This window comes from Somniosus microcephalus, chromosome 3 (genome assembly GCF_052327205.1).
Source record: "Somniosus microcephalus isolate GS21.2 chromosome 3, FLI_Smic_1.0, whole genome shotgun sequence".
Taxonomy (NCBI): Eukaryota; Metazoa; Chordata; class Chondrichthyes; order Squaliformes; family Somniosidae; genus Somniosus; species Somniosus microcephalus.
The window spans coordinates 364453353-364478925 of record NC_140989.1 but is presented as its reverse complement, the minus strand read 5'-3'; the positions used below and the strand labels follow the sequence as shown (position 1 = coordinate 364478925).

Genomic DNA, 25573 nt, shown 5'->3' with positions numbered 1-25573 from the left:
ACATCGCCGTGCCCGGGCGCTAGTTGCTTTGCGCCCCATTAGCGCCCTCTTAAGGCGCTAACGGGAGGCGCAAACCAACCGAATTTTTCCCCCTAGCATTTACTTTAGAATTGCTGGCGTCTGTTGATTTTCTGGGTCGGTTCCTTGTGCCGCTGGCCTCCAACTGCTGCAGCAGCTTCACGTAGTAGATCTCCAGCTCTTGTCGTAGCTTGCTGGATATTTCTTCTAATGGAGCGGTCACCTTCTTTGATTCAAAGTATTTCTTTTTCCAATTGTCCCGAACTGTCAAACAAAAGTACAAGAACATTCATTTATATAGAAAGGAAGAACGTGCATTTCTGTAGCGCCTTTCACGACCTCAGGACGTCCCAAAGCGCTTTACAGTCAATGAAGTACTTTTTGAAGTGTAGTCACTGTTGTAATGTAGGGAACGCGGCAGCCAAGTTGTGCACAGCAAGCTCCCACAAACATAAGAATATAACATAAGAACATAAGAAACAGGAACAGGAGTAGGCCATACGGCCCCTCGAGCCTGCTCCGCCATTCAACAAGATCATGGCTGACCATCGACCTCAACTCCACTTTCCCGCCCGATCTCCATAAACAGCAAAGTGATAATGACTAGATCAGTGTCGGTGGAGGGATAAATACTGGATTTTTTGCATAGATTTTAAGCTCAATTCTCTGGAGTGGAACTTGAATCCACAACCTTCTGACACAGAGGTGAGATAGCTCCCTGTATACATCATATAGCATGTTAATATTTCTGGAATGCTAGATGCAGCATTTTTTTTCTCAGCAACAAGCTCGCAGCCTGAAACCAGGCTGGGCTATACTGACGAGTTTAAATGGTAATTAGTTATTCAAAGGGAAATCGCAAACATTTCTGGTTGGTGTAAGAAGAAAGCTCCTTGTAACAGCGGAGGGTCTGGGTATCGTTCCTTTCACACAGTTGGGAGCGGGCGTTGGGGTTTAGCCAGGCAAACACTGTGGAGTCTAGTATAGCAGCAGGAGTAGGCCATTCGGCCCTTCGAGCCTGCTCCGCCATTCAATATGATCATGGCTGATCTTCTATCTAAATTCCATATTCCCTCTCTCTCACCATACCCCTTGATGCCTTTTGTGTCTAGAAATCTATCTATCTCCTTCTTAAATATATTCAGTGACTTGGCCTCCACAGCCTTCTGTGGTAGAGAATTCCACAGGTTCACCACCCTCTGAGTGAAGAAATTTCTCCTCATCTCAGACCTAAATGTCCTACCCCGTATCCTGAGACTGTGACCCCTCGTTCTAGACACCCCAGCCAGGGGAAACATCCTCCCTGCATCCAGTCTGTCTAGCCCTGTCAGAATTTTATATGTTTCAATGAGATCCCCTCTCAATCTTCTAAACTCTAGTGCAGCGGTTCCCAACCTGTGGTCCGCAGACCACCAGTGGTCCTCGAGGGTACTGCAGGTGGTCCGTGAAAAAAAAAAATGATGATAATGTAACAATAATATAGTAATGATGGCGGACACCTTGGTGAACTGAGCACCCATCTCATTGGCTTAAGAGAGCGTAGGTGACTGTCTCTTCCCCTCACACCCAAGGTGGTTTGCATCTTCGCACTCTTGCCCCCTGAGTCAGAAGGTGTGGCTTCAAGTCCCACTCCAAGGACTTCAGCACAAAATCTAGGCTGACACCCCAGTGCAGTACTGAGGGAGTGCTGCACTGTCGGAGGTGCCGTCTTTCGGATGAGACATTAAACTGAGGCCCTGTCTGCTCTCTCAGGTGGACGTAAAAGATCCCACAGCACTTTCAAAGTAGAGCAGGAGAGCTCTCCCCAGTGTCCTGGCCAATACTTATCCCTCAACCAACATCGCTTAAAAACACAGGTTATCTGGTCATGATCACATTGCTGTTTGTGGGAGCTTGCTGTGCGAAAATTGGCTGCTGCATTTCCCACATTACAATAGTGACCACATTTCAAAAGTACTTCGATGGCTGTAAAGCGCTTTGGGACGTCCTGAAGTCACTATAAGTCCTTCTTCTCTTCCTACTTCTCTTCCTTCTTCTCTTCCTTCTTTCCTTCCTTCCTTCTTTCTCTTTCCAGCAGCAGGAAGATGCCGGTGTTTTCAACATCTGAACCAGCTTAGCTCCAGAAGCTCAGCTGGAGAAGCTGAGCCCGTACTTAGAGAGTTAGTAAGTTGTGGATTTATTCTTTTTTTATAGCCACGGACAATATGGAATTTGATTTAAAGTCCCTTACCTTGGTTTCGCTTTAGTCGGTTCTGTGATAACAATCCTTTCGCTTTCTTCACAAGTTCTTCCCTCGTCTTTTCAAGGTATTTTCTCTCTTGTTTTGTAGCATTTAGTTGTGCAATAAGCTGCTCCTCTTTACCAAAAGAAAGCGCAACATAATGCTCAGAATATTGTTCTAACTTTGAAAATAAAATACTTGGATTTACATTGGGCCTTACCATACCGTTGAACTGCCTCAAAGTGTTTCACAGAGAGAATTATTTTCCGAGTGCAGTGTCTTTTGTTAGCTGTAAGTCTAAGAATTTCTCTGAACAGGTAAAGTCCAATTGACCCAACAAGCCTGCATCTTTGTAAAAGATCGACACCCATCTATTTGCCATCTCACGAATCAGCCATGATCTATTGAATGGTGGAGCAGGCTCGAAGGGCCGAATGGCCTACTCCTGTTCCTATTTTTCGATGTTTCTATGTTTCACCATATCCCTCAAGGTCTTCTTGCTACAGCAACACATCCAATGGTTTCCTGAGATCCTTACGTTTATGCGATCCATAAATTAAGCAAGTGCAAATGAGCATGTCCACCACGTCCAAATGCAAAACTAGCTTTGGACAAAGTTTTGTATCTTTATCTCCCCAGGAACCCCCCCCCACCCACCACCACCCCATCCCATAAACAAGAGCATGGATTACAGACGTGGCACATCGATGTGGGAGGGGAAGGGGTGGCAAGCAAACAGCAATTGGGACGGATGTTCCCGACAAGCTCTTGGTTTCACCAGTACTTCCTTACGATACGTGCAAAAGGGGCACTGCTTTTTCCAAGCGGTTTTCTGCTTGGGTCTTATTTAAGCACACAGCTTTTATCTACATAGGAGCAGGAGGAGGCCATTCAGCCCCTTGAGCCTGTTCTACCATTCAATCAGATCATGGCTGATCTGTACCTCAACTCCTTTTACCCGCCTTTGCTCCACATCCACACCAGACTGATACCTGGGATGGCAGGAATGACGTATGAGGAGAGATTGGGTCGATTGGGCTTGTACTCCCTGGAGTTTAGAAGAATGAGAGGGGATCTCATTGAAACTTATAAAATTCTAACAGGGCTAGACAGACTAGATGCAGGAAGGATGTTCCCGATGGCCGGGGAGTCCAGAACCAGGGGTCACAGTCTAAGGATAAGGGGTAAGCCATTTAGGACAGAGATGAGGAGGAATTTCTTCACCCAGAGAGTGGTGAACCTGTGGAATTCTCTACCACAAAAGGCAGTTGAGGCCAATTCATTAAATATATTCAAGAAGGAGTTAGATCTATTTCTTAAGGCTAAAGGGATCAAGGGATATGGGGAGAAAGCAGGGACAGGGTACTGAATTTGGATGATCAGCCATGATCTCATTAAATGGCGGCGCTGGCTCGAGGGGCCGAATGGCCGACTCCTGCTCCTATCTTCTATGTTTCTATATCCCTTGAAGCCCTTACCTAACAAAAAAATCTATCGACCTCGATCTTGCCAGAAGTACTTACTGTCTGTTGGAAGTGATTGAAGGTGTGGCTTTTGTGTAGCGAGATCTAGTAGAGGTGGCGGGGGAGGCAGGGAATACTGCCTTGTAACTGGTGGATTGTGTGACTGTTTGCCATCGACTTGCATCTAAGTAGCAAAAAGCACATATGAAACGTGCAAAGGGCCATAAACTTGCTGAAAAGGTAACGGCACGTGAACAATGGGCACCCTTATTAATGTGCAAATTGGCCAGCAGGTTCAGGGGATTAAGAGATATGCCATGAGTTGCTAATCTCCAGAACTTGCTGGTTGATTTACGCCACTTGCCGTTTGCTTTGCACAACCAGCTTCTCACTCTTAGCCTCCCTGTTATTTTTAAGAACTTGCTGGATTTGCACATTAATCGCCCATTAAACTCGCTGCAGAAAGACAAGTCTGGTAATTAAAGGGGAAGTACCCTTTAAACAACGTGATAATTGTTAATGCGATGCCAATCAACCTCTCTGGCCCAGACAGTGAACAATTTAAACTGTTCAATCTCATTCCTTCAGAATGTTGGATTGTGAATTGTTGTTGGTGATTTTTAAAATGTTGAATTTTAAATTTTAGTGTTTTTTCTTTTCATTTCTGTCTCTTTTTCTCTCGCTCATTGAACTCACCCACTCCAATTCACCCTCCTTCACTTTAATTCACCCTCCTCCGCAATCCTTCCTGTTTATTTCTCAACCCTTGAATCGCATTGGTTAAGGAGATACACTGTTGGCCTTGTCGTTCACTAAGGTCACAGATGCCCTGTTGCCCTCACCGTGCCGTTATCATATAGAATCATAGAAGCCGAGAAATTTATGGCAGAGAAGGAGAGGCCATTCGGCCCGTCGTGTCTGTGCCAGCCGAAAAAGAGCGCTCCAGCCTAATCCCACTTTCCAACTCTTGGTCCGTACTTCCAGCAAAAAATGCTTTGAGCTGAAGGGTGCAGGAAAAGGTCTAACTAACCGACGTGCCACAAAATGCCCCGCTCCGGAACATTCCGGCCCAATATATGAGTGTAAAACTTAATAGCCTAGGCAGACTGGAATTACCCAAAGGTGGCAGAGGGTTCATAAATAGAACACAACTTTCTTTTACAGGGACAGGAAAAAAGCTTCAATCCTTTTCTCAAACGGAGAGTAATATTGGGCGGGCTGTAAGACCAGCGTCCCCCTGATCCCGTAGGTTTTCCGTCCGGCGAGTGAGGTTAAAGTTACCCCCCCTGGGTGTCTGAAGTGTTCCATTCCCCAGGATTAACGACCCTGGCACTGGTGAGTGCAAAACTCACATTTTTTTGTAAAATGGTGAGGGAATTAAACAACGGGAAAGAGCGCAGTCCAGTTTTGTACATTACTAGAAGCATATTCAATACCTGATTGGTTCTTTGTCCGGCATTTCTAGAGTCTGAGCCCTGATTTACTCGCTGACTGCAAAACAGAATTGGAATAGGACTTGAAGCAGTCTTTATTGTTAAACACAGTTTTGAACTAGAACATAGAAACAATTGTGGAAGGAGATTGATCAATAGCGGATGGAAATCGATCAATGGCGGACAGAAATCGATCAATGGCGGACGGAAATCAATCAATGGCAAGTTTCTAGTCAAAGATTCTTACCTTTTCTTTCTTTGATTTTCTAAATATTCCAAGTCTCTCTCATCCAGTGATTGTGGTACCCCCGAATCCCTCGTGCTATTACTCTGAATTCTGCTTTCCTTTGAAACTGAACTAACGTCCATTTGTACATCTCCAACGAGTGCATTTTCTACAAAAAAAGTCCATTTATAATAAAAGAATTGCCAAACTGCTTTTTGTACAATTATTGAACTTCCCTTTTTTCAAATTGTCAGGAGCACTCTCATCTCGGAGTCAGAAGGTAGTGGGTTCAGGTCTTGAGCACCTAATCCAGGCTCAACGCTTCAGTGCAGTACTGAGGGACTACAGCATCTTCGGAGACATCAGGGGGTGAAATTCGACTCCCCCGCGGGCGCAGAAGAAAGAAAAATCAGGCGGGATGTGTAACAGGCGGCCGATCCGCTGACGCCCGTTCTGTGCCTAGGGTTCCCAATCCTCCAGGATTGCCCTGGAGTCTCCGGGAGTTAAACACTAATCGCCAGGAATAAAAACAGAAAATGCTGGAGATACTCAGCAGGTCAGGCAGCATCTGTGAAGAGAGAAACAGAGTTAACAGGCCCGATTTTGTGGATTGTGTGGGAAATGGTCGGATTCCCCCGAATGTGGGGTTCTGACACACAAAAAAATGGGTCAGCCAGCTGCACGCAATTTTCCCTCAAGTGGCCAATTAATTTCCAGCATGTGGGCAGCCTTGCTAATTGTCCATTTCCAGTCAGGAAGCCCCACAGTATGATGTCATCATTCGTGGTGCTTTCAAGGTCCACAGCAAGCACTGCATCCTCTGAAGGCTTCCAAATGAACCATACAGGATGGCAGAGGAGCCTGCAGCAGCTGTGGCCAGTGCCAGACCCCGAGCTGCCTCCAAATTCAACGAAGCTTCACTGCAGGCATTATTGGATGGGGTTAGGGCCCACAGGGAGGTCCTCTTCCCTAGGCCAGGCAGGAAGAGGCCTCCCACTGAGACCAAGGCTGCATGGATGCAGGTGTTAGCAGATGTCAACTCAAATGTGCATGTCACCTTGGCATCACATCTCTAACTCCTTCCTCTACTCCCCCACAGGACCATCCAGAGCCCCCATCCCCACTGTGGAGGAGGAAGAGGCTGTGCAGCCAGACTCCTCAGAGGAAGCTCCAACCTCTGAGGGCGCAGCGTCAGCAGAAGTAAGCGCACCCAGCACCAGCGCAGACACACACTTCGGGGGGACCTTCGGGACATAGAGTAGTGTTGTTACCTGGTGTTTCACAGCTCACAAGCGAGCCTCAGCAGATTCTGGAGACAGGGACAGCAGTGGAGAGTCCTCGTCGGAGGGCGCAGGACTCTGCCAGCTCAGCTCAGCTGCGCTGCAGGTCGACCCTGTGCCTCTGGGTCCATCCGCAAGAGAAGAGGTGATGGATCTCCATGCACAGATGTAGGAATCTCTGGCAGGTTTTGTCTCCAGGGTCGCTGCAAGTGTGGAGCGAATGGAGGAGTCCATAGCGACCATGAGCAGAGCCTTTGTGGAGTCATTAGCGCAGGAACGCATCACCATGGAAAGGTTGGCAACCTCCATGGAGGAGATAACTCGCCAGGGTATGGAAAACATGGTGAGTGCTCATAAGAGAATGACATCTCTTGAGGAGCGTGGGCCATCTGTTGAACAGAGAAACCAGACCTTCATGGAAGTCCTTCTGAGTAGGACTGCCAGTGCAGATATGGGTCCCCATGGCCCCCTAAAGCGCAGCAAGGTGCTCTCAAGCCACTTCCAAGCGCTGGCCCCTTCTGGCCTGTGCAGCTTCAGGTGAGTGAGCAGCAGCCTGGTGCTCCTGGTGCTCATCCTACTGTTCCTGGTTCTGCGGCTGCCGCCTCTGCTGCTGGAGATCCTCTAATGGCAAGAAGGGAAGGAAAAAAAGGCATCCCATGCTTCTGGTAGATGCCGCCGCTGAGGAAGCGCTGAGTGAGGGTGGCGAGAGGGGCTTCCCAGGAGATCACATTGGAGAAGTGTGTGAGGCTCCAACCTTCCACAGCTGTGCCTAAGCCTTGAAGAAGTAGCCCCAAGCCTGCAACAACAAGGTCCTTCAACATACAAATGCTGTCCCTTTAAATCGCAGCTTTCCCAAATGACCTGCAGCTGAGAGCAAGTAAGCCGGCAAGCTTCACGCCAGGTTTCATCAGCGGGGTTCCCCGCAGGCATGTTTAGCATGGGGAACCCCTGAAAATCACAAGGGCACCCTAAAATGGCATTAAACATGCCAATAATTGGTGATCAGGGTCCCGACGGCCAGTCCCGCCAGCGGCGGGCGGGACTGATTCGGGTCGCGGAGAAACGGCGGTCCGAAAGTCGGACGGGGCGGGGAATCAGGCAGGGGGGGTCGCGACCCCCTATTTCGGCAATTTTTGGCCCCCGCCCGCATGAAAACCCGCCCGACGGCTGGCAGAAAATCGGGGCCAACATTTCAGGTCAATGACCTTTTGTCAGAACTGGAAAAAAAGCAGGAAATGGAACAGATGTTTAAGCAAGTGTAGGGGCTGGGAAAGGGGGGAGGGGTGAAAGAACTAAAGGGAAGGCCTGTGATAGGATGGAAGGCGGAAGAGATTAAGAGACATTAAGAGATATTCAAGGCGAGAGGAGATGGTAATGGGGCAGGTTAAGAAACAAAGGATGGCTCGAGATGAAGTGTAAATTGCGCTGGCAGAGTGAAAGACAGCTGCCCTGTGGGAGAGAAGAAAAGAAAACACAAACAAAAAGTGTGGATAAAAAAAATATATATATATGTGATAGGGGCCGAGGTTATGACCTGAAATTGTTGGACTCTATGTTGAGTCCAGAGGGCTGTAAAGTGCCTAATCGGAAGATGAGGTGCTGTTCCTCGAGCTTACGCTGAGCTTCAGTGGAACAGTGAAAGAGGCCGAGGACGGTGAGGTCTGAGTGGGAATGGAGCGGAGAATTAAAGTGACAGGCGACCGGAAGCTCGGGGTCCCCCTTATGGACTGAACGGAGGTGTTCCGCAAAGTGGTCGCCCAATCTGCGTTTGGTCTCCCCAATGTGGAGGAGACCATGTCGTGAGCAGCGAATACAGTATACTAGATTGCAAGAAGTACAAGTAAATCACTGTTTCACCTGGAAGGGGTGTTTGGGGCCCTGGACAGTGGGAGGGGGGGAGATATAGGGGCAGGTGTTACATCTCCTGCGCTTGCACAGGAAGGTGCCGGGCGAAGGGGAAGGGGTGTTGGGGGTGATAGCGGAGTGGACAAGGGCGTCGCGGAGGGAGCGGGAATGCTGAAAGGGGAAGTGAGGGGATGATGCGTTTGGTGGTGGGTTCACGCTGGAGGTGGCAAAAATGGCGGAGGATGATCCGTTGAATGCGGAGGCTGGTGGGGTGAAAGGAGAGGACAAGGGGAACTCTGTCGTGGTTCCGGGAGGGAAGGGCAGAGGTGAAGGCAGAAGTGCGGGAGATAGAACGAACACAGTCAAGGGCCGTGTCAACCACTGTAGAAGGGAATCCTCTGTTGAGGAAAAAGGAAGACATGTCAGAAGCACTGGTATGGAAGGTGGCATCGTCAGAGCAGATGCAGCGGGAGAGACGGAGGAACTGGGAGAATGGAATAGAGTCCTTACAGGAGGCGGGGTGGGAGGAAGTGTAGTCCAGGTAGCTGTGGGGAGTCAGTGTGGCTTGTAGTGAATGTTTGTCAATAACCTATTCCCAAAGTTGGAGACGGAGAAGTCGAGGAAGGGACGGGAAGAGTCGGGAGATGGACCATGTGAAGGTGAGGGAAGGGTGGGAAATTGGAAGCAAAGTGAATGAAATTGTCTAGTTCAGGGCGAGAGCAGGAAATGGCACCGATTCAGTCATCAATGTACCGGAAAAAGAGGTGAGGGAGGGGATCTGAGTAGGACTGGAACAAAGAGTGTTCCACATATCCCACGAAAAGGCAGCAGAGCTAGGGCCCATGCGGGTACCCATAGCAACAACCTTTGATTTGGAGGAAGTGAGTGGAGTCAAAGGAGAAGTTGTTCAATGTGAGAACAAGTTCAGCCAGGCGGAGGAGGGTGGTTGGTGGATGGGGACTGGTCGGGCCTTTGTTCAAGGAAGAAGCGGAGCGCCCTCAGGCCATCCTGGTGGGGGATGGAGGTGTAGAGGGACTGTACGTCCATGGTGAAAAGGAAGCGGTTGGGGCCAGGAAACTGGAAACTGTTAAAGCGGTGAAGGGCGTCCGAAGAGTCGCGGATGTAGGTGGGAAGAGACTGGACAAGGGGAGAAAAAATAGAGTCGAGATAGGAAGAGATAAGTTCCGTGGGGCAAGAACAGGCTGAAACGAAGAATCTACCAGGGCAGTCCTGTTTGTGGATCTTGGGAAGGAGGTAGAAGCGGGCTGTGCGGGCTTGGTGAACTATGAGGTTGGCGGCCATGGGGGGGGGGGGGGGGGGAAGATCTCCAGAGGAGATGAGGTCAGTGACAGTCTTGGAAACGGTGATTTGATGTTCGGTAGTGGGGTGATGGTCCAGGTGGAGGTAGGAGGAAGTGTCAGAGTTGCCGTTCAGCTTCCGCTAGGTAGAGGTCGGTTCACCAAACAACAACAGCACCACCCTGGTCAGCAGGTTTAATGACAATGTCGGGGTTGGATCTGAGAGAATGGAGTGCTGCAAGTTCAGAGGGAGGTAGGTTGGAGTGAGTGAGGGGTGCAGAGAAATGGAGATGGCTGATGTCACGCCGGCAATTTGCAATGAAAAGATCTAGAGAGGGTAAGAGGCCAGAGGACCTCTTCCACCTGGACCCCTCCCTCGGGCCTCTTGCATTGTTCCACTGAAGCTCAACGTAAGCTCGAGGAACAGCACCTCATCTTCCGATTAGGCACTTTACAGCCCTCTGGACTCAACATCGAGTTCAACAATTTCAGATCATAACCTCGGCCCCTATTATATATATATATATATATTTTATCCACACTTTTTGTGTGTCTTTTTTTCTTCTCCCCCACATGGCAGCTGTCTTTCACTCTGCCAGCGCAATTCACACTTCATCTCGAGCCATCCTTTGTTTCTTAACCTGTCCCATTACCATCTCCTCTTGCCTTGAATATCTCTTAATGTCTCTTAATCTCTTCCGCCTTCTATCCTATCACAGACCTTCCCTTTTGTTCTTTCACCCCTCCCCCCTTTCCCAGCCTCTTCCCTTGCTTAAAATTCTGTTCCAGTTCCTGCTTTTTTCCAGTTCTGACGAAAGGTCATCGACCTGAAACGTTAACTCTGTTTCTCTCTCCACGGATGCTGCCTGACCTGCTGAGTATCTCCAGCATTTTCTGTTTTTATTTCAGATTTCCAGCATCTGCAGTATTTTCCTTTTGTACTGATCTCCAGGACACTGCTGGGAGCAGAACCCAGGAGGAAAATGATAGGGGCAATAAAAGAAGAGTTTTTTTTAATTCTTTGAAGACTTTTGTTTATTAGTTATAAAATTATTGGACATGGCGGGGGAGGGGGGGGGGAAGTCTGTTTGACTGACAGTCAAGAATCAACCAATCGGGTAATGAAGAGTCTATTCACTTCCCGACCGGTGTAGGAAGGCGGGGCACCGCGAGGACGGACATGTCGGGCGACCAATGGCGAGAGTGTGGGGGCGGGGCGGTTGGAGGCAGGAAGTCATGTGATGAAAACTCCAGGAATATGTCCAATCAGAGTTGCCGACCCTATTTGTGCCTCAGCCAGTGTCAGATTTTATCCCCACCATCTTTCAGATGAACTGAGGCCCTGTGCAGAACGGAAAAGATCCCACAGCACAACTCGAATTGCTGGTGTCCTGACCAACATTTATCCCTCAATTAAAATAGATTAATTGAGGCCTTGCGGTGTGCAAATTGGCAGCTTCATTTGCATAATTAACAACAGTGACTACAGTTGAGAAGAATTCATTCATTGGTTGTGAAGTGCTTTGGAATATCCTGAGCATAAGAAAGGCACAATACAAGCACAAGTTCTTTCATAATAAAGAGAAACAATGGAAAAAGCATCTGAATGATCACATTTACCTGGCAATGATAGCCCTACCCTTGTGTGTCTATTCCACCCCACCGACGTCCCCACACAATGGCCGGAGTTTTAATCTGGAGGTGGGTCGGGATTGGGGGAGGGCTAGAAAGTGGTCGGGAAACCCAGGAGAATAGGTTTCCCGCAGGCTGCGTAGTATTTAACAGGGGCGGGGAGGGAGGATTGGGGCCGGAGGAACATTTTTGCGGGGGGGGGGGCGGGGGTGGAGGAGGATCACAGCCGGAGCAGCACTGGGGGGGGGGGAGGGGGTGGTTGGGGGCCGGAAGGAGAAGCATCGGATCTGGAGGGAGGAGGCCGGAGGCGCATTGATGGGGGGGGGGGGAGCGGGGCTGCGGTTGTGAGGCTGGAGGAGCATTGGGGCTGGAGGGGGAGGCTGAGAAGGCGACCGGAGACCTCGGGAGGGGGGGCGGGGAGGTCGGGGGGAGATCGGGAGTGATTGGAGATCTCATGGGGGGGGGGGGCGGATTGTAGGCTTCAGGGGAGGGAGGTTGGGGGGAGGTCAGAGGCCTTGGGAGGGAGGTCAGGAGGGGAGATCGGAGGCCTCAGCAGGGAGGGAGTGGGAGGGAAGGTCAGAGGCCTCGGGAGGGAGGGCAGATGGGGAGATCGGTGGCCTCGGGATCGGAGGCCTCGGCAGGGGGGGATGGGAGGGAAGGTCAGAGGCCTCGGGAGGGAGGGCAGATGGGGAGATCGGAGGCCTCGGCGGGGGGGGTGGGAGGGAAGGTCAGAGGCCTCGGGAGGGAGGTCAGGAGGGGAGATCGGAGGCCTCAGCAGGGAGGGAGTGGGAGGGAAGGTCAGAGGCCTCGGGAGGGAGGGCAGATGGGGAGATCGGAGGCCTTGGCAGGGGGGGATGGGAGGGAAGGTCAGAGGCCTCGGGAGGGAGGGCAGGAGGGGAGATCGGAGGCCTCGGCGGGGGAGGTTGGGGGGAGGTCAGAGGCCTCGGGAGGGAGGTCAGGAGGGGAGATCAGAGGCCTCGGCAGGGGGTGGGTGGGAGGGAAGGTCAGAGGCCTCGGGAGGGAGGGCAGATGGGGAGATCGGTGGCCTCGGGGGTGTGGGTGAGGTAGGGACGCTGGATCCAGGAGGTACGGGTAAAGGCACTTACCTCCTGGATCCAACAGTCCTCGCCTTACTTTAGCTGGCGGGCCCCCGGAGGCTCAGGAAACCCGACAGGCCAGAGTTAAATTTGTAATGGTGGTTAAATATGAGGCACGCCAGCCTCAATAGAATACTTAAATGTGCGACCTGCCTCTTGCAAGCGGATTGGCTGCCCGCTCCCTGTCCCACCTCTATTAAAGCCGGAAGTGAGTGGGTCGGGGTCGGGATTCAGGTTTTTAACACTTTAACCTCCCACCCAACACCAACCCACCTGTTTTTTGGGTTAAAATTCCCCCCACAATGCGTTTGTCTTTGGCCTTCCCTTCCCATATAATCAACGGCAAGGAAAAGCAGCCAAGTTCTACAACAGGCAGCCAATCTGCAATACCGGTTCACTGGCCGGGCAGTGAGTTGAAATTACCCCTTGCCCCCATACCTCTGCCAATGCTGCACTTCTCCAGTATTGCACAGAGGATACAGCCTAGATTATCCTAATGTGGAACCCACAACCTTCTGATTCAGAGGCACAAGTGCGACCCACAGAGCCAAGCTGGCATTTAGTTGGCCGGAAGAGGTGTCCATGAACTCGCTGAGAGTGACCTGCTCACTGGTCAATGATATGGCCAAGAGTTGGAATTGATTGTGAGGGTCCATGTCTTACTTCAGTACCACAGTTGGAGTAATCAATAATCAATCAGGTAGTAATAGGTGAGTGATTACTCCCATGAGGCAGCGTGTGCAGTTTTGCATCATAGCGAAGGGATTGAAGCCATGGGAAAGATGCAGTATTTTTTGTTTATTCGTCTATGGGATGTGGGCGTCGCTGGCAAGGCCAGCATTTATTGCCCATCCCTAATTGCCCTTGAGAAGTGGTGGTGAGCTGCCTTCTTGAACCACTGCAGTCCGTGTGGTGAAGGTGCTCCCTCAGTGCTGTTAGGTAGGGAGTTCCAGGATTTTGACCCAGCGACAATGAAGGAACGGCGATATATTTCCAGGTCAGGATGGTGCGTGACTTGGAGGGGAACTTGGAGGTGGTGGTGTTCCCATGCGCCTGCTGTCCTTGTCCTTCTAGGTGGTAGAGGTCGTGGGTTTGGGAGGTGCTGCCGAAGAAGCCTTGGCGAGTTGCTGCAGTGCATCTTGTAGATGGTACACACTGCAGCCACGGTACGCCGGTGGTGGAGGGAGTGAATGTATAAGGTGGTGGGTTCATTCGGTGCTAAAACATGGTGGAGAAGCACTATTGGCACGAATACATGATTTAATTTCTCTTATTTGGAAGGAGGAGAGCATGCCAGGGGATCTCAGAGACACCGTAATTGTGACCATCTTCAAGAAAGGTGACAAGTCCGATTGTGGTAATTACAGAGGAGTCTCCCTGCTGTCTGCCACAGGGAAAGTCATCGCAAGAATCCTCTTCAATTGCCTTCTCCCAGTGGCCGAACAGCTCCTCCCAGAGTCACAATGCGGATTCCGCCCACTAAGGGGCACAATGGACATGATCTTCACTGCACGTCAACTACAAGAGAAATGCAGGGAACAGCACCAACCACTGTACATGGCCTTCTTTGACCTCACAAAGGCCTTCGACACTGTCAACCATGAGGGATTATGGAGTGTCCTCCTCAAATTCGGTTGCCCTCAAAAGTTTGTCACCATCCTCCGCCTGCTTCACGACGACATGTAAGCCGTGATCCTGACCAACGGATCCACCACAGACCCAATTCATGTACAGACCAGGATCAAGCAAGGCTGTGTCATCGCACCAACGCTCTTCTCGATCTCCCTGGCTGCAATGTTCCATCTCACCCTAAGTAAGCTCCCCGCTGGAGTGGAGCTAATCTACAGAACAAACGGGAAACTGTTCAACCTCCGTCGTCTCCAGTCCAGATCCAAGGTCGTCCCATCCTCTGTCATCGAATTACAGTATGCAGACGACACTTGCATCTGCGCACACTCTGAGGCGGAACTCCAATCGTCAACACCTTCACCGAAGCGTACGAGAGCATGGGCCTTACACTAAACATCCATAAGACAAAGGTCCTCTACCAACCTGCCCCCGCCACACAGTACTGCTCCCCGATTATCAAAATCCATGACGAGGCCTTGGACAACGTGTACCACTTTCCATACTTCGGGTGCCTACTGTCAACAAGGGCAGACGTCGATGACGAAGTCCAACACCGCCTTCAGTGTGCCAGTGCAGCCTTTGGTTGCCTGAGGAAGAGAGTGTTTGAAGACCAGGATCTCAAACCCAGCACCAAGCTCATGGTCTACAGAGCAGCAGTGATACCCGCCCTCCTGTATGCTTCAGAGACATGGACCATGTACAGCAGGCACCTCAAAGCACTGGAGAGGTACCACCAACGCTGCCTCCGCAAGATCTTGCAAATCCAGTGGCAGGATAGGCGCACCAACGTCAGTGTTCTCGCTCAGGCCAACATCCCCAGCATCGAAGCTTTGACCACGCTCGAACAGCTCCGATGGACGGGTCACATCGTCCACATGCCCGATACGAGACTCCCAAAACAAGCACTCTACTAGGAGCTCCGCCACGGCAAGAGAGCCCCAGGTGGGCAGAGGAAACGCTTCAAGGACACCCTCAAAAAGCCTCCTTGAAAAAGTGCAACATCCCCACTGACACCTTGGAATCCCTGGCCCAAGACCGCACAAAGTGGAGGAGAAGCATCCGGGAAGGCGCCGAACACGTCAAGTCTCTTCGCCGGGAGCAAGCGGAAGCCAAGCGCAAACAGTGGAAGGAGCGGACGTCAACCCAAGCACCCCACCCACCCGTCCCTTCAACCACCGTCTGCCCCACCTGCGACAGAGACTGTAGGTCCCACATTGGACTCATCAGTCACCTGAGAAATCATTTTTAATGTGGAAGCAAGTCATCCTCGGTTCCGAGGGACTGCCTAAGAAGAGATCATAGAGAAGATATTGAAGCCATGGGAAAGGTGAAGTATACACTTTTTTTTTAATTTGTCTATGAGATGTGAGCATCGCTGGCAAGGCCAGCATTTATTGCCCATCCCTAATTGCCCTCGAGAAGGTGAGGGTGGCGAGCCGCCTTCTTGAACCGCTGCAGTCCGTGTGGTGAAGGTGCTCCCACAGTGCTGTTAGGGAAGGGGTTACAGGGTTTTGACCCAGCGACGATGAAGGATCGGCGATATATTTCCAGGTCAGGATGGTGTGTAACTTGAAGGGGAACTTGGAGGTACTGATGTTCCCATGCGCCTGCTGTCCTTGTCCTTCTAGGTGGAAGAGGTCGCGTGTTTGGGAGATGCTGCCGAAGAAGCCTTGGCAAGTTGCTGCAGTGCATCTTGTAGATGCAGCCACAGTACGCCGGTGCTGGAGGGAGTGAATGTATAAGATGGTGGATTCATTAGGATGGTACTAGAGCGAGAAGATATGGCGGCAGACTTGGATAAACTACAGCTGTATTCACTGATGTAGAGATGGTTAAGTGTGGATCTAATGGAAGCGTTCAAAATTATAAAAGGGTTTGAGAATGTAAATAGCGAAATATTACTTACACTGGTTAGTGAATTGGTAACAAGGGCTCGATATTAGAAATATAAAACGCAGAGGTTCAAAGAAATCCACTCACATAAAGTGTCATTAAAATAAGGAATGCATTGCCACAGGCGGCTACTAAAGCTGAATCATTCACCAGATTTGCCACACCTAGCCTGCAACAATGCTGGTTGTTCAAATGGAGCTATCGCCTCTATTTCTAGTTCATAAGAACATAAGAAATAGGAGCAGGGGTAGGCCATTCAGCCCTTTGAGCCTGCTCCGCCATTCAGTAAGATCATGGCTGATCTTCTGCCTCAACTCCATTCACCGGCCCTATCGCCACATCCCTTGATGCCCTTACTAGTCAGAAATCTATCGACTTCTGTTTTGAATATACCCAATGACTCCACAGCCCTCTGGGGTAGAGAATTCCAAAGATTCACCACCCTCTGAAGAAATTTCTTCTCATCTCAGTCCTGAATGGCCTACCCTTTATCCTGAGGCTGTGGCCCCTGGTTCTAGACTCCCCAGCCAAGGGAAACATTCTCCCAGCATCCACCCTATCAAGCCTTGTAATAATTTTGTATGCTTCAATGAGATCCCCTCTCATTCTTCTGAATTCAAGAGAATACAGGCCTAGTTTACTCAATCTCTTCTCATACGACAGTCCCGCCATCCCAGGAATCAATCTTGTGAACCTTTGTTGCACTCCCTCTATGGCAAGTATATTCTTCCTTAGGTAAGGAGACCAAAATTGTACACAGTACTCCAGGTGTGGTCTCACCAAGGCCCTATATAATTGGAGTAAGACTTCTTTACTCCTGTGCTCAAATCCTCTTGTAATGAAGGCCAGCATACCATTTGCCTTCCTAATGGCTTGCTGCACCTGCACATTCACTTTCAGTGACTCATGTACAAGGACACCCAGGTCCCTTTGAGCATCTGCATTCCCCAATCTTTCACCATTTAGGAAATACTCTGTCTTTCTGTTTGTTCTACCAAAGTGGATAACTTCACATTGATCCACATTATATTCCATCTGCCATGTTCTCGCCCACTCACTGAGCCTGTCGAGATCCCCTTGAAACCTCTTCACATCCTCTTCACAACTGACACTGCCACCTAGCTTTGTATCATCAGCAAATTTGGAAATGTTACATTTAGTCCCCTCATCCAAATCATTGATCTAGATTGTGAATAGCTGGGGCCCAAACACCGATCCTTGCGGTAGCCCACTAGTCACAGCCTGCCATCCTGAAAAAGACCCGTTTATCCCTACTCTTTGTTTTCTGTCTGTTAACCAATTCTCAATCCATGCTAATATATTACCCCCAATTCCATGTGCCCTAATTTTGTTCACCAACCTCTTGTGTGGGACCTTATCGAAGGCCTTATGAAAATTCAGATACACCACATCTACCGGTTCCCCTTTGTCTACTTCACTAGTTACATCCTCAAAGAACTCCAATAGGTTTGTCAAACAGGATTTCCCTTTCACAAATCCATGTTGACTCTGCCCAATCTTGCTATTAGTTTCTAAGTGCCCAGTTATTGCATCCTTTATAATAGATTCCAGCATTTTCCCAACTACTGATGTGAGGCTAACAGGTCTGCAGTTCCCCGTTTTCTCTCTCCCCCCTTTCTTAAATAGTGGGGTTACATTTGCTATCCTCCAATTTGCAGGAACCATTCCAGAATCAATAGAATTTTGGAAGATGACAACCAATGCGTCCACTATCCCAATGGCCACCTCTTTCAAACCCCTAGGATGTAGGTCATCAGGTCCTTGGGATTTATCGACTTTTAGTCCCATTAATTTTGCTAGTACTGTTTTTTTACTAATAATAATTTCTTTAAGGTCCTCATTCTCGCCACACCCTTGGTTTTCTCGTATTTCAGGGAGGTTTTTTGTGTCTTCCTCCGTGAAGACAGAAAAAAGTATTTATTTAATTTTTCAGCCATTTCCTCATTCCCCATTATAAATTCTCCAGTCTCTGCCTTCGTCAGTCTTTTCCTTTTCACATACCTATAGAAGCTTTTACAATCCGTTTTTATATTTTTCACTAGTTTGTGCTCATATTCCATTTTCCCTTAATCAATTTCTTGGTTCCCCCTTTGCTGATTTCTAAAAAGATCCCAATCCTCAGACTGACTACTTTTTCTGGCAACTTTATAAGCTTCCTCCTTTGACTTAATACTAGCTTTAATTTCTTTTGTTAGCCATGGTTGGATCACTTTTCTTTTTGGGTTTTTATGCCCTAGAGGACTATGGCCTAGAAATTGGGTTGGGGCGCCAAAGTGGCGCAAAAGTCGCCTGAGCGCAGGATTTAGCGCAGCGATCGAGGCTTTAGCGATCGTCAGATATTCAGTTCCATTGCCCCTTGAGGGAGACGGGGCGAGGCTCGAGGCGCTCCGCGTCCCTCTTAGGGCGCTGAAACTGAATATCGCAGCGCCATACGCTGCAGCGCGGCACGCTGCGGTACTGCAGGCCTTCCTCCCATTGTTAAGGGGGAGGGGCCTGCAACAGCGCGATCCCCGCTCGCGAGTGCCGGCAAACAAGCCCGGCACCAAGGAGAAGTGCCGGGCTCTCGGGAAACAGCCAGTAATGCCGCAAGGGGGGAAGTCAGGAGGCCGGGGACGGAGGTGCTGGCAGGCGGCCGCCCCGCACCTCCACCTTAACTTGCGCCGCTGCCGGCACAGTAAGGCCCCGTGAACCGGGCACGGGTAGCGAACGGCGCAACTGCACCGTTCGCTACCAAATATCACGAACGGGGCGCTGACACCACCATTAGCGCTTCTGCTGAATATCGCGGGAGGCGCAGCCAGTGGCGCTACAGCCACTGACTGCCTCTTTAGGCGCTACTCACCCAATTTTTCCCCTTATATGTTTGTTGCAAATTATGCATTATTTTCTTGAATGTTAGCCATTGTATGTCTACCTTCATACCTTTTGGTGTAGTCTCCCAATCTACCATGGCCAACCTGTCCCTCATACCCTTGTAGTTTTCTCTGTTTAGATTGTTCCTTGCTGTTTCTCCCGTAACCTTTTAATGATAATCATTTGAAGAAGAAAAATATTAAATTAAAAACAGCAGGGAACTAGAAATCAAGTGGCTAGATCCATTTTAAAAACCAGCACTGGCACAGGCATAATGTGCCAAATGGCCTCCTTCTGTGCCAAACACTTCTACAAATCTATGATTCAAGAACCTTTTTTTCTCTGCTGCACTCGATGCTCTTGCTGTTGATTCCCCAATATTTTTTTATTGGATTGTCTTGTGTTTTTAATGGGTTTACTGTGTGTCGCCTTCTGCTCCCAGGTGCTATTTAAATCTGGACTCCTTATACTGTGCACCTCCTGTGAAAAACCACTGGCTTTAAATTCCCTCGAATCCTCGAGTTCTTCTGGGTTCGTACTCGGCGGTCTATGGTGAAGTGGCACGTCGGTGCCGATTATATCCGGGCTCCTGGTACGGTGATCTTTGTGTGGAAAACCATCGGCTTTACGTTCCCTCGGCATTGCATTTTCCTCTCGGCTTGTACTCCGTGGTTCCTGATCTGGCCTGTAGGTGCTGTGTATATCCGGACTCTTACGAACATGGATTTGGCAGGAACAGCTGGAAGCTTTAAATTCTCCTGAAGACGCATTCTCATCCGGGGTTATAGCTCTTGCTCTTGGACGTGGCACATAGGACTCTGCGTCTTCCTTCAGTAGCTGCTGACTGTCGGACGTAAGCGCGTCGTTCGGCTGGCCCCAGCCAACATGTTCTATGCCCGGCAGCAAGTAGAGTTCTGGCTGGGGAGCCTAAGAGGTCAGAGGGGATTCCAATTAGAAGCAGAAAAATGATGAACAAAAGATATTACTGAATTATAATTCTGTATATAATAATACCTACATAAGGAGGGGCAAATGACTTCACTTTCAGTTCCAATTCTTGCTTTGCTCTGACCTGAAAACAAGGTTCAGAATTTAATATGAAAATGAGGTGCTGTAATCCTTTGTAATTTTTTCTTATATGAAACAGTAAGACCTTCCGTAAAGGAGGGGACTCTGCCAAGAGGCCATAATGGAAATTACAGGAAACTTTCGATTTACCGGCACCTAAATAACCGGAAATCTCGGTTAACCGGCAAAATTCAGGAGCGGGTTCAGGTAAGTTTTATTACTTGCCTTCCTCCATCTGTTGCTGTGCAAGGGTGTGGCTGCAGCAGTTGCTAAGCTACAGAGACGCTTGGAACTTGTGGCCATTGTTCTGCACTTGTTGCTAAGCAACAGGGTTTGTTGCTTTATACGGAGCTGTCAGCTCTCCGTATCTTTTACTATAGCTTTCGGTTATCCGGAATTTTTGATGAACCGACACCACGTCGGTCCCGTCGGTGCCAGATAAAAAAAAGTTTCCTGTAGCAGATAACAACTTCAAAACCACCTTTGACAAAATTTGACACCGAGCCACATATGGAGCTATTAGAGCAGGTGAGCGAATGTTTGGAGAGGTAGATTTTAAAGGAGGAGAGAGCGCTAGAGAGGCAGAGTGTTTCAGGGAGGGAATTCCAGAGTTTAGGGCCCAGGCAGCTGAAGGCACAGCCACCAATGGTGAAGCGATTAAAATCGGGGATGTGCAAGAGGCCAGAATTGGAGGAGCGCAGAGATCTCGGAGGTGTGTAGTTCTGGAGGAGATTAGAGATAGGGAGGGGCGAGGCCATGGAAGGATTTGAACACGAGTATGAGAATTTTTTTTAAATCGAGGAATTATCGGAGCGGGAGCCAATGTAGGTCAACGAGCACAGGGGTGAAGGGTGAACGGGACTTGGTGCGAGTTAGGGGCAGCAGAGTTTTGGATGAGCTCAAGTTTCTGGAGGGTGCAATGTGTGGCGACAGCCAGGAGAGAATTGGAATAGTCGAGGCTGGAGGTAAAAAAAGGCATGGATGAGAGTTTCAGCAGCAGATGAACGGAGGCGGGGCAGAGATGGGCAATGTTATGGAGGTGGAAGTAGGTAGTCTTACATAGAATTATATATAATGTACGGCACAGAAAGAGGCCATTCGACCCAACTAGTCCATGCCGGTGTTTATGATCCACACAAGCCTCCTCCTCCCCCTCTTCATCTAACTCTATCATCTTAACCTTCTATTCCTTTCTCCCTCCTGTGCTTATCTAGCTTTCGATTAAATGCATCGAGCTTCCCCTTAAATACTTGGCGTTGGAGAGGATATGGGTTCGGAAGCTCAGATCACAGCACTGTGGGAGTACCTTCACCACACGGACTGCAGCGGTTCAAGAAGGCGGCTCACCACCACCTTCTCAAGGGGCAATTAGGGATGGGCAATAAATGCTGACCTTGCCAGCGACGCCCACATCCCATGAATGAATATTTTTAAAAAAATAGGATGCCAAGGTTGTGCATGGTCTGGTTCAACCTCAGACTGTGGCCTGGGAGCGGGATGGAGTCGGGATGGCTCGGGAACAAATTTTGCGGTGGGGACTGCAGATAATAGCTTCGGTCTTCCCAATATTTAATTGGAGGAAATCTCTGCTCGTCCAGTTTTGGACAGCCAGTGTGACAAATCAGAGGCAGTGGAGGAGTCGCGAGAGGTGGCGGTGAGGGAGACCATCGAGGATGCCCAAATTGTAGTCGTACACAGATGGTGCGCCAATACCCTGGGTACAGGAACCAACACACGTGCAATATGGTCAATAAACTGAATTTAATCTTTCTTGGGTTGATCCACGTCAGACAGTCAGGATTAGTATTACTATTCAAAGAGGAGCAAGGCAGTTTTCCCCGGTGTTCTAACCAATCACAGAAATCCCACAGTGCAGATAGAGGCCATTTCGGCCCATCGAGCCTGCACCGACACATATCCCACCCTATCCCCGTAACCCCACGTATTTAATCCCCCTAACACTAAGGGTCAATTTATCATGGCCAATCAACCTAACCCGCACATCTTTGGACCTAATCCTTCTCCATTGAACCAACATCACTAAAAAGATTATCTGGCCATTTATCTGTTTGTGGGAGCTTGCTGTGCGTAAATTGACTGCCACTTTTCCCACATCACAACAGTGACTACACTTCAAAAGTACTTCATTGGCTGTAAAGCACTTTGGGACGTCCGGTGGTCGTGAAAGGCGCTGTAGAAATAAAAGTTCTTTCTTTTGATTAGTGGCTGTGCAATGAGGCGAAACTTTGCCCTGCAAAAATTCTGAATCAAGGTGCGAGTGTGAATAATATTGCACTGTTCCACTGCACTGCAAATGCGGAACATGGTGGAATGAGAAATATCATGTCAATAAAGACATTTTTAATATGTCCTACCTTGCTTATTTCTAGAAAATAAATTTACTGATAATCAAACATGCGGTGCCTTACTGTAATATGTTTAATTCTAAAGCACTTCCCGAAGTAACCACAACCTAGGAAAATAAAACAAGCCTTCAGTGCCAACCTGCTAGCTCATCCAATCCATCTCACATCACGATGAAAGCATCCAGACGCATGGAATCAGCTCCATGTTACTTCCAGACTGCCTCGTGCTTACCTCCAGTGACGCTCAGTGTCCTGAAACTCTTGTGGCTGAACTCTGCTGGTATTTTATATTTTGTTTTCTCTGCTGTATAGCATTGCTACGTCGTGCATTCCTCAATCAGATGTGTGTGCGCACAGGTCCTACATCTTACCATGCAGCCCAAAGCAAGATCGCTAAAATAAAGCGGGGAGGCTGTTGAGTGGAGCGCGCAGCCTCCTTTCGAGTGCTGATCTCCCAGGGACCTGAACACCAAGATAAAAAAATCTCTTGGCACCAAACCCCAGTACAGCACCAGGGCGTTTTTGTGCGGGACGATGAACGTGTGTTATAGTTGAGCCCCAAATTAAATCTAAAACTACAAGTAGTGCCTATGCTTTCCGTGATGGGTGCGGTTCTGCTGTTGGAGGCACAAGTGTTAACTTCTTTGTCGTGTCAGCCGTGCCTCAGTTGGTAGCACTCTCGCCATGAGTTAGAAGCTCGTGAGCTCACAGCCCCGATCCAGAAAGTTGAGCTAGGCTGACACTCCAGTGCAGGGCTGAGGGAGTGCTACCTGTCAGAGGTGCCGTCTTTCAGGCGAGACGTTACACCGAGGCCCCGTCTGCTCTCTCAGGTGGATATAAAACATCCCATGACAGTAGTTCAAAGAAGAGCAGAGGAGTTCTCCCTGGTGCCCTTGCTAATATTTATCCCTCAACCAACTTCACTGAAACAGATTATCTGATCGTTATCTCATTGCTGTTGGTGGGACCTTGCCATGCGCAAATTGGCAGCCGCATTTCCTACATTACCACAGTGACTAGACTTCAAAAAGTACTTCATTGGCTGTGAAGCGCTTTGGGTCCTCACTGAAGGCGCTGTGTAAAATTGCAAGTTCTGGCTTTCTTTTAGTTATCTCTAAGTTGTTATGATCCGGAATGCACCGCCTTCAAGGGTGGCGGAAGCAGATTCAGTAGTAACTTGCAAAAGGGGAATTGGATGCTGTAAATACTTAAAAAGAAAAAATTTGCAGAGCAACAGGGAAAGAGCAGGGGGGAGTGGGACTGATTGGACGGCTCTTTCAAAGAGCCGGCACAGGCACGATGGGCCGAATGGCCTCCTTCTGTGCTGTATGATTCTATGATTCTACAAAAAATGCTAGAAATGCTCAGAGGCCCATCACGATCTGGGGAAAAAAAAGTCAGCATTTCAGGTGGAGAAGGATTCGGAAGAAGAGTCTCCACTTTAGAGTTTCTCTTTTGATCTTGACATGCTACGTATTTCCTGTTTTCACTTCAAAGAAAACCTTAAAAATAAGACTTGCATTTATACGGCCCCTCGTCATGTCTCTCAGAAATGTCTCAAACTCACTAGCTTTGAAATGCAGTCACTTTTATGTTGGCAACTCAGCAGCCATTTTGCACATCAAGATCCCGCAATCAGCAACAAGATGAATGACCAGTTAATCTGATTATGGTGGTGTTGGTTGAGGGAGGAATGAATGTTGGCCAGGACACTCCCTAATCTTTATCAGATAGTGTCATGGGATCTTTAATGCCCAGACAGGCAGGGTTAACATCTCCAAACATGCAGCATTCCTTCAGTACTGCCTGTAGTGATCAATAACATGTCATTCTGTGGTGGACACTAGGTGGAGCAGTAGAGCTGTATATAGCTGTATGTATTAAGACTACACTACCCAGCTGTATGTATTAAGACTACACTACCCAGCTGTATATATATTAAGACTACATTACCCATGAGGATAGGCTACCCACAAGGCAGCAGTCAAGATGGAAGCCTCTACAAGATGCTGTACAAGTCCACATGTGCTCAATAAAAGTAACTAGCAAAAGCTAGCTGTGTTCATAATAAGAATGTCTATTTATTAATGAACAAAACATGGTACCAGGGTGGTGAAGATCTGCTGAAAATTGTGAAAAGCGACATGGAGAATTTGAAGCCACCAGAGCGTTTGAATCTCACAGAAAAAATCGACTACAATTGGCAGACTTTTAAACAACAATTCGAACTCTACATTGCAGCCATCGGATTCGGTACGAAGCCAGACGCAAAGAAGATAGCGTTGCTGCTCACGGTTGCAGGCCCACAGGTGATAGAGGTATTTAATACATTTGTATTTAATCCCGTGGAGAACAGAGAAAAATTAGAAGATGTGCTAAAAAAAAATTGATGCACATTGCTCTCCCAAAAAGAATGAGACGTATGAAAGATACATCTTCCGTTCTCGGACACAGCATCAAAATGAGACTTTTGTTAGCTTTATAACTGATCTGAAACTGAAAGCAGACATGTAATTTCTCTGAGCTCAAAGCATCCATGATTCGTTACCAGATTGTGTTTGGTATTCATGATAAAAAAGTCAGGGAACGTCTGTTGAGAGAAACCGAACTAAATTTGGAAAATGCAGTGAAAATATGCCAAGCCAGCGAGCTAGCTCAAAAACACGCGAAGACTTTCAGTGAAATCAATAATGATGCGATTGTAATGAGTGAAAATGCTGCTGTCGGTGCTGTGTCCTACAAGGGGAAGAAACGTGGGCAGAACAGAAATGAAAAGCAATCGGAGGATGAAATTTTTAATTGTAAACGCTGTGGTTACAAACACCAGTTAAGACAATGCCCAGCGTTTGGAAAAATGTGCACAAAGTGTAATGGAAAGAATCACTTTGCCAAACAATGCTTTTCAAAAGTAAAAACAACGGAAGGGCAACAAGTTAATGTGATTGAGGACACTGATTTAAGTGAGACATTTTTTGTAGGAATGGTGTCATGTGACGATATCAAAAAAGATACAGAAAATGTGCAGCCCTCAGAAATAGACAATGCTGAACATAAAGTTAATGCAGTAAAAGAGGACAAATGGATGATCCCACTGCAGATAAATGGAGCATTGAAACTGGACACTGGGGCAAAAGCAAACTTAATCAGTATGAGTGACATTAACAATATGAAAGAAAAGCCCAAAATACAGAAAAAGTCAGTACTACTGAAGGACTATAATGGACAGAAAA

The 25573-nt window shown here is 48.6% G+C and overlaps 1 protein-coding gene across 2 annotated transcripts in view; it reads right to left on the bottom strand.

Annotated features, from left to right (window-relative positions):
- The window catches only part of spata1 (spermatogenesis associated 1), a 97827-nt gene that overhangs the window by 16712 nt on the left and 55542 nt on the right, over positions 1 to 25573 (bottom strand). For both annotated transcript variants that reach the window (XM_085983515.1, XM_085983514.1), the window contains exons 4-10: positions 19928 to 19981; positions 19242 to 19836; positions 5383 to 5530; positions 5139 to 5193; positions 3763 to 3886; positions 2249 to 2374; positions 104 to 282 (exon numbers count right to left, since the gene is read on the bottom strand). In XM_085983515.1, the coding sequence (XP_085839641.1) occupies positions 104 to 282; positions 2249 to 2374; positions 3763 to 3886; positions 5139 to 5193; positions 5383 to 5530; positions 19242 to 19836; positions 19928 to 19981 (1281 nt within the window). The remainder of the gene's footprint in view (positions 1 to 103; positions 283 to 2248; positions 2375 to 3762; positions 3887 to 5138; positions 5194 to 5382; positions 5531 to 19241; positions 19837 to 19927; positions 19982 to 25573) is intronic.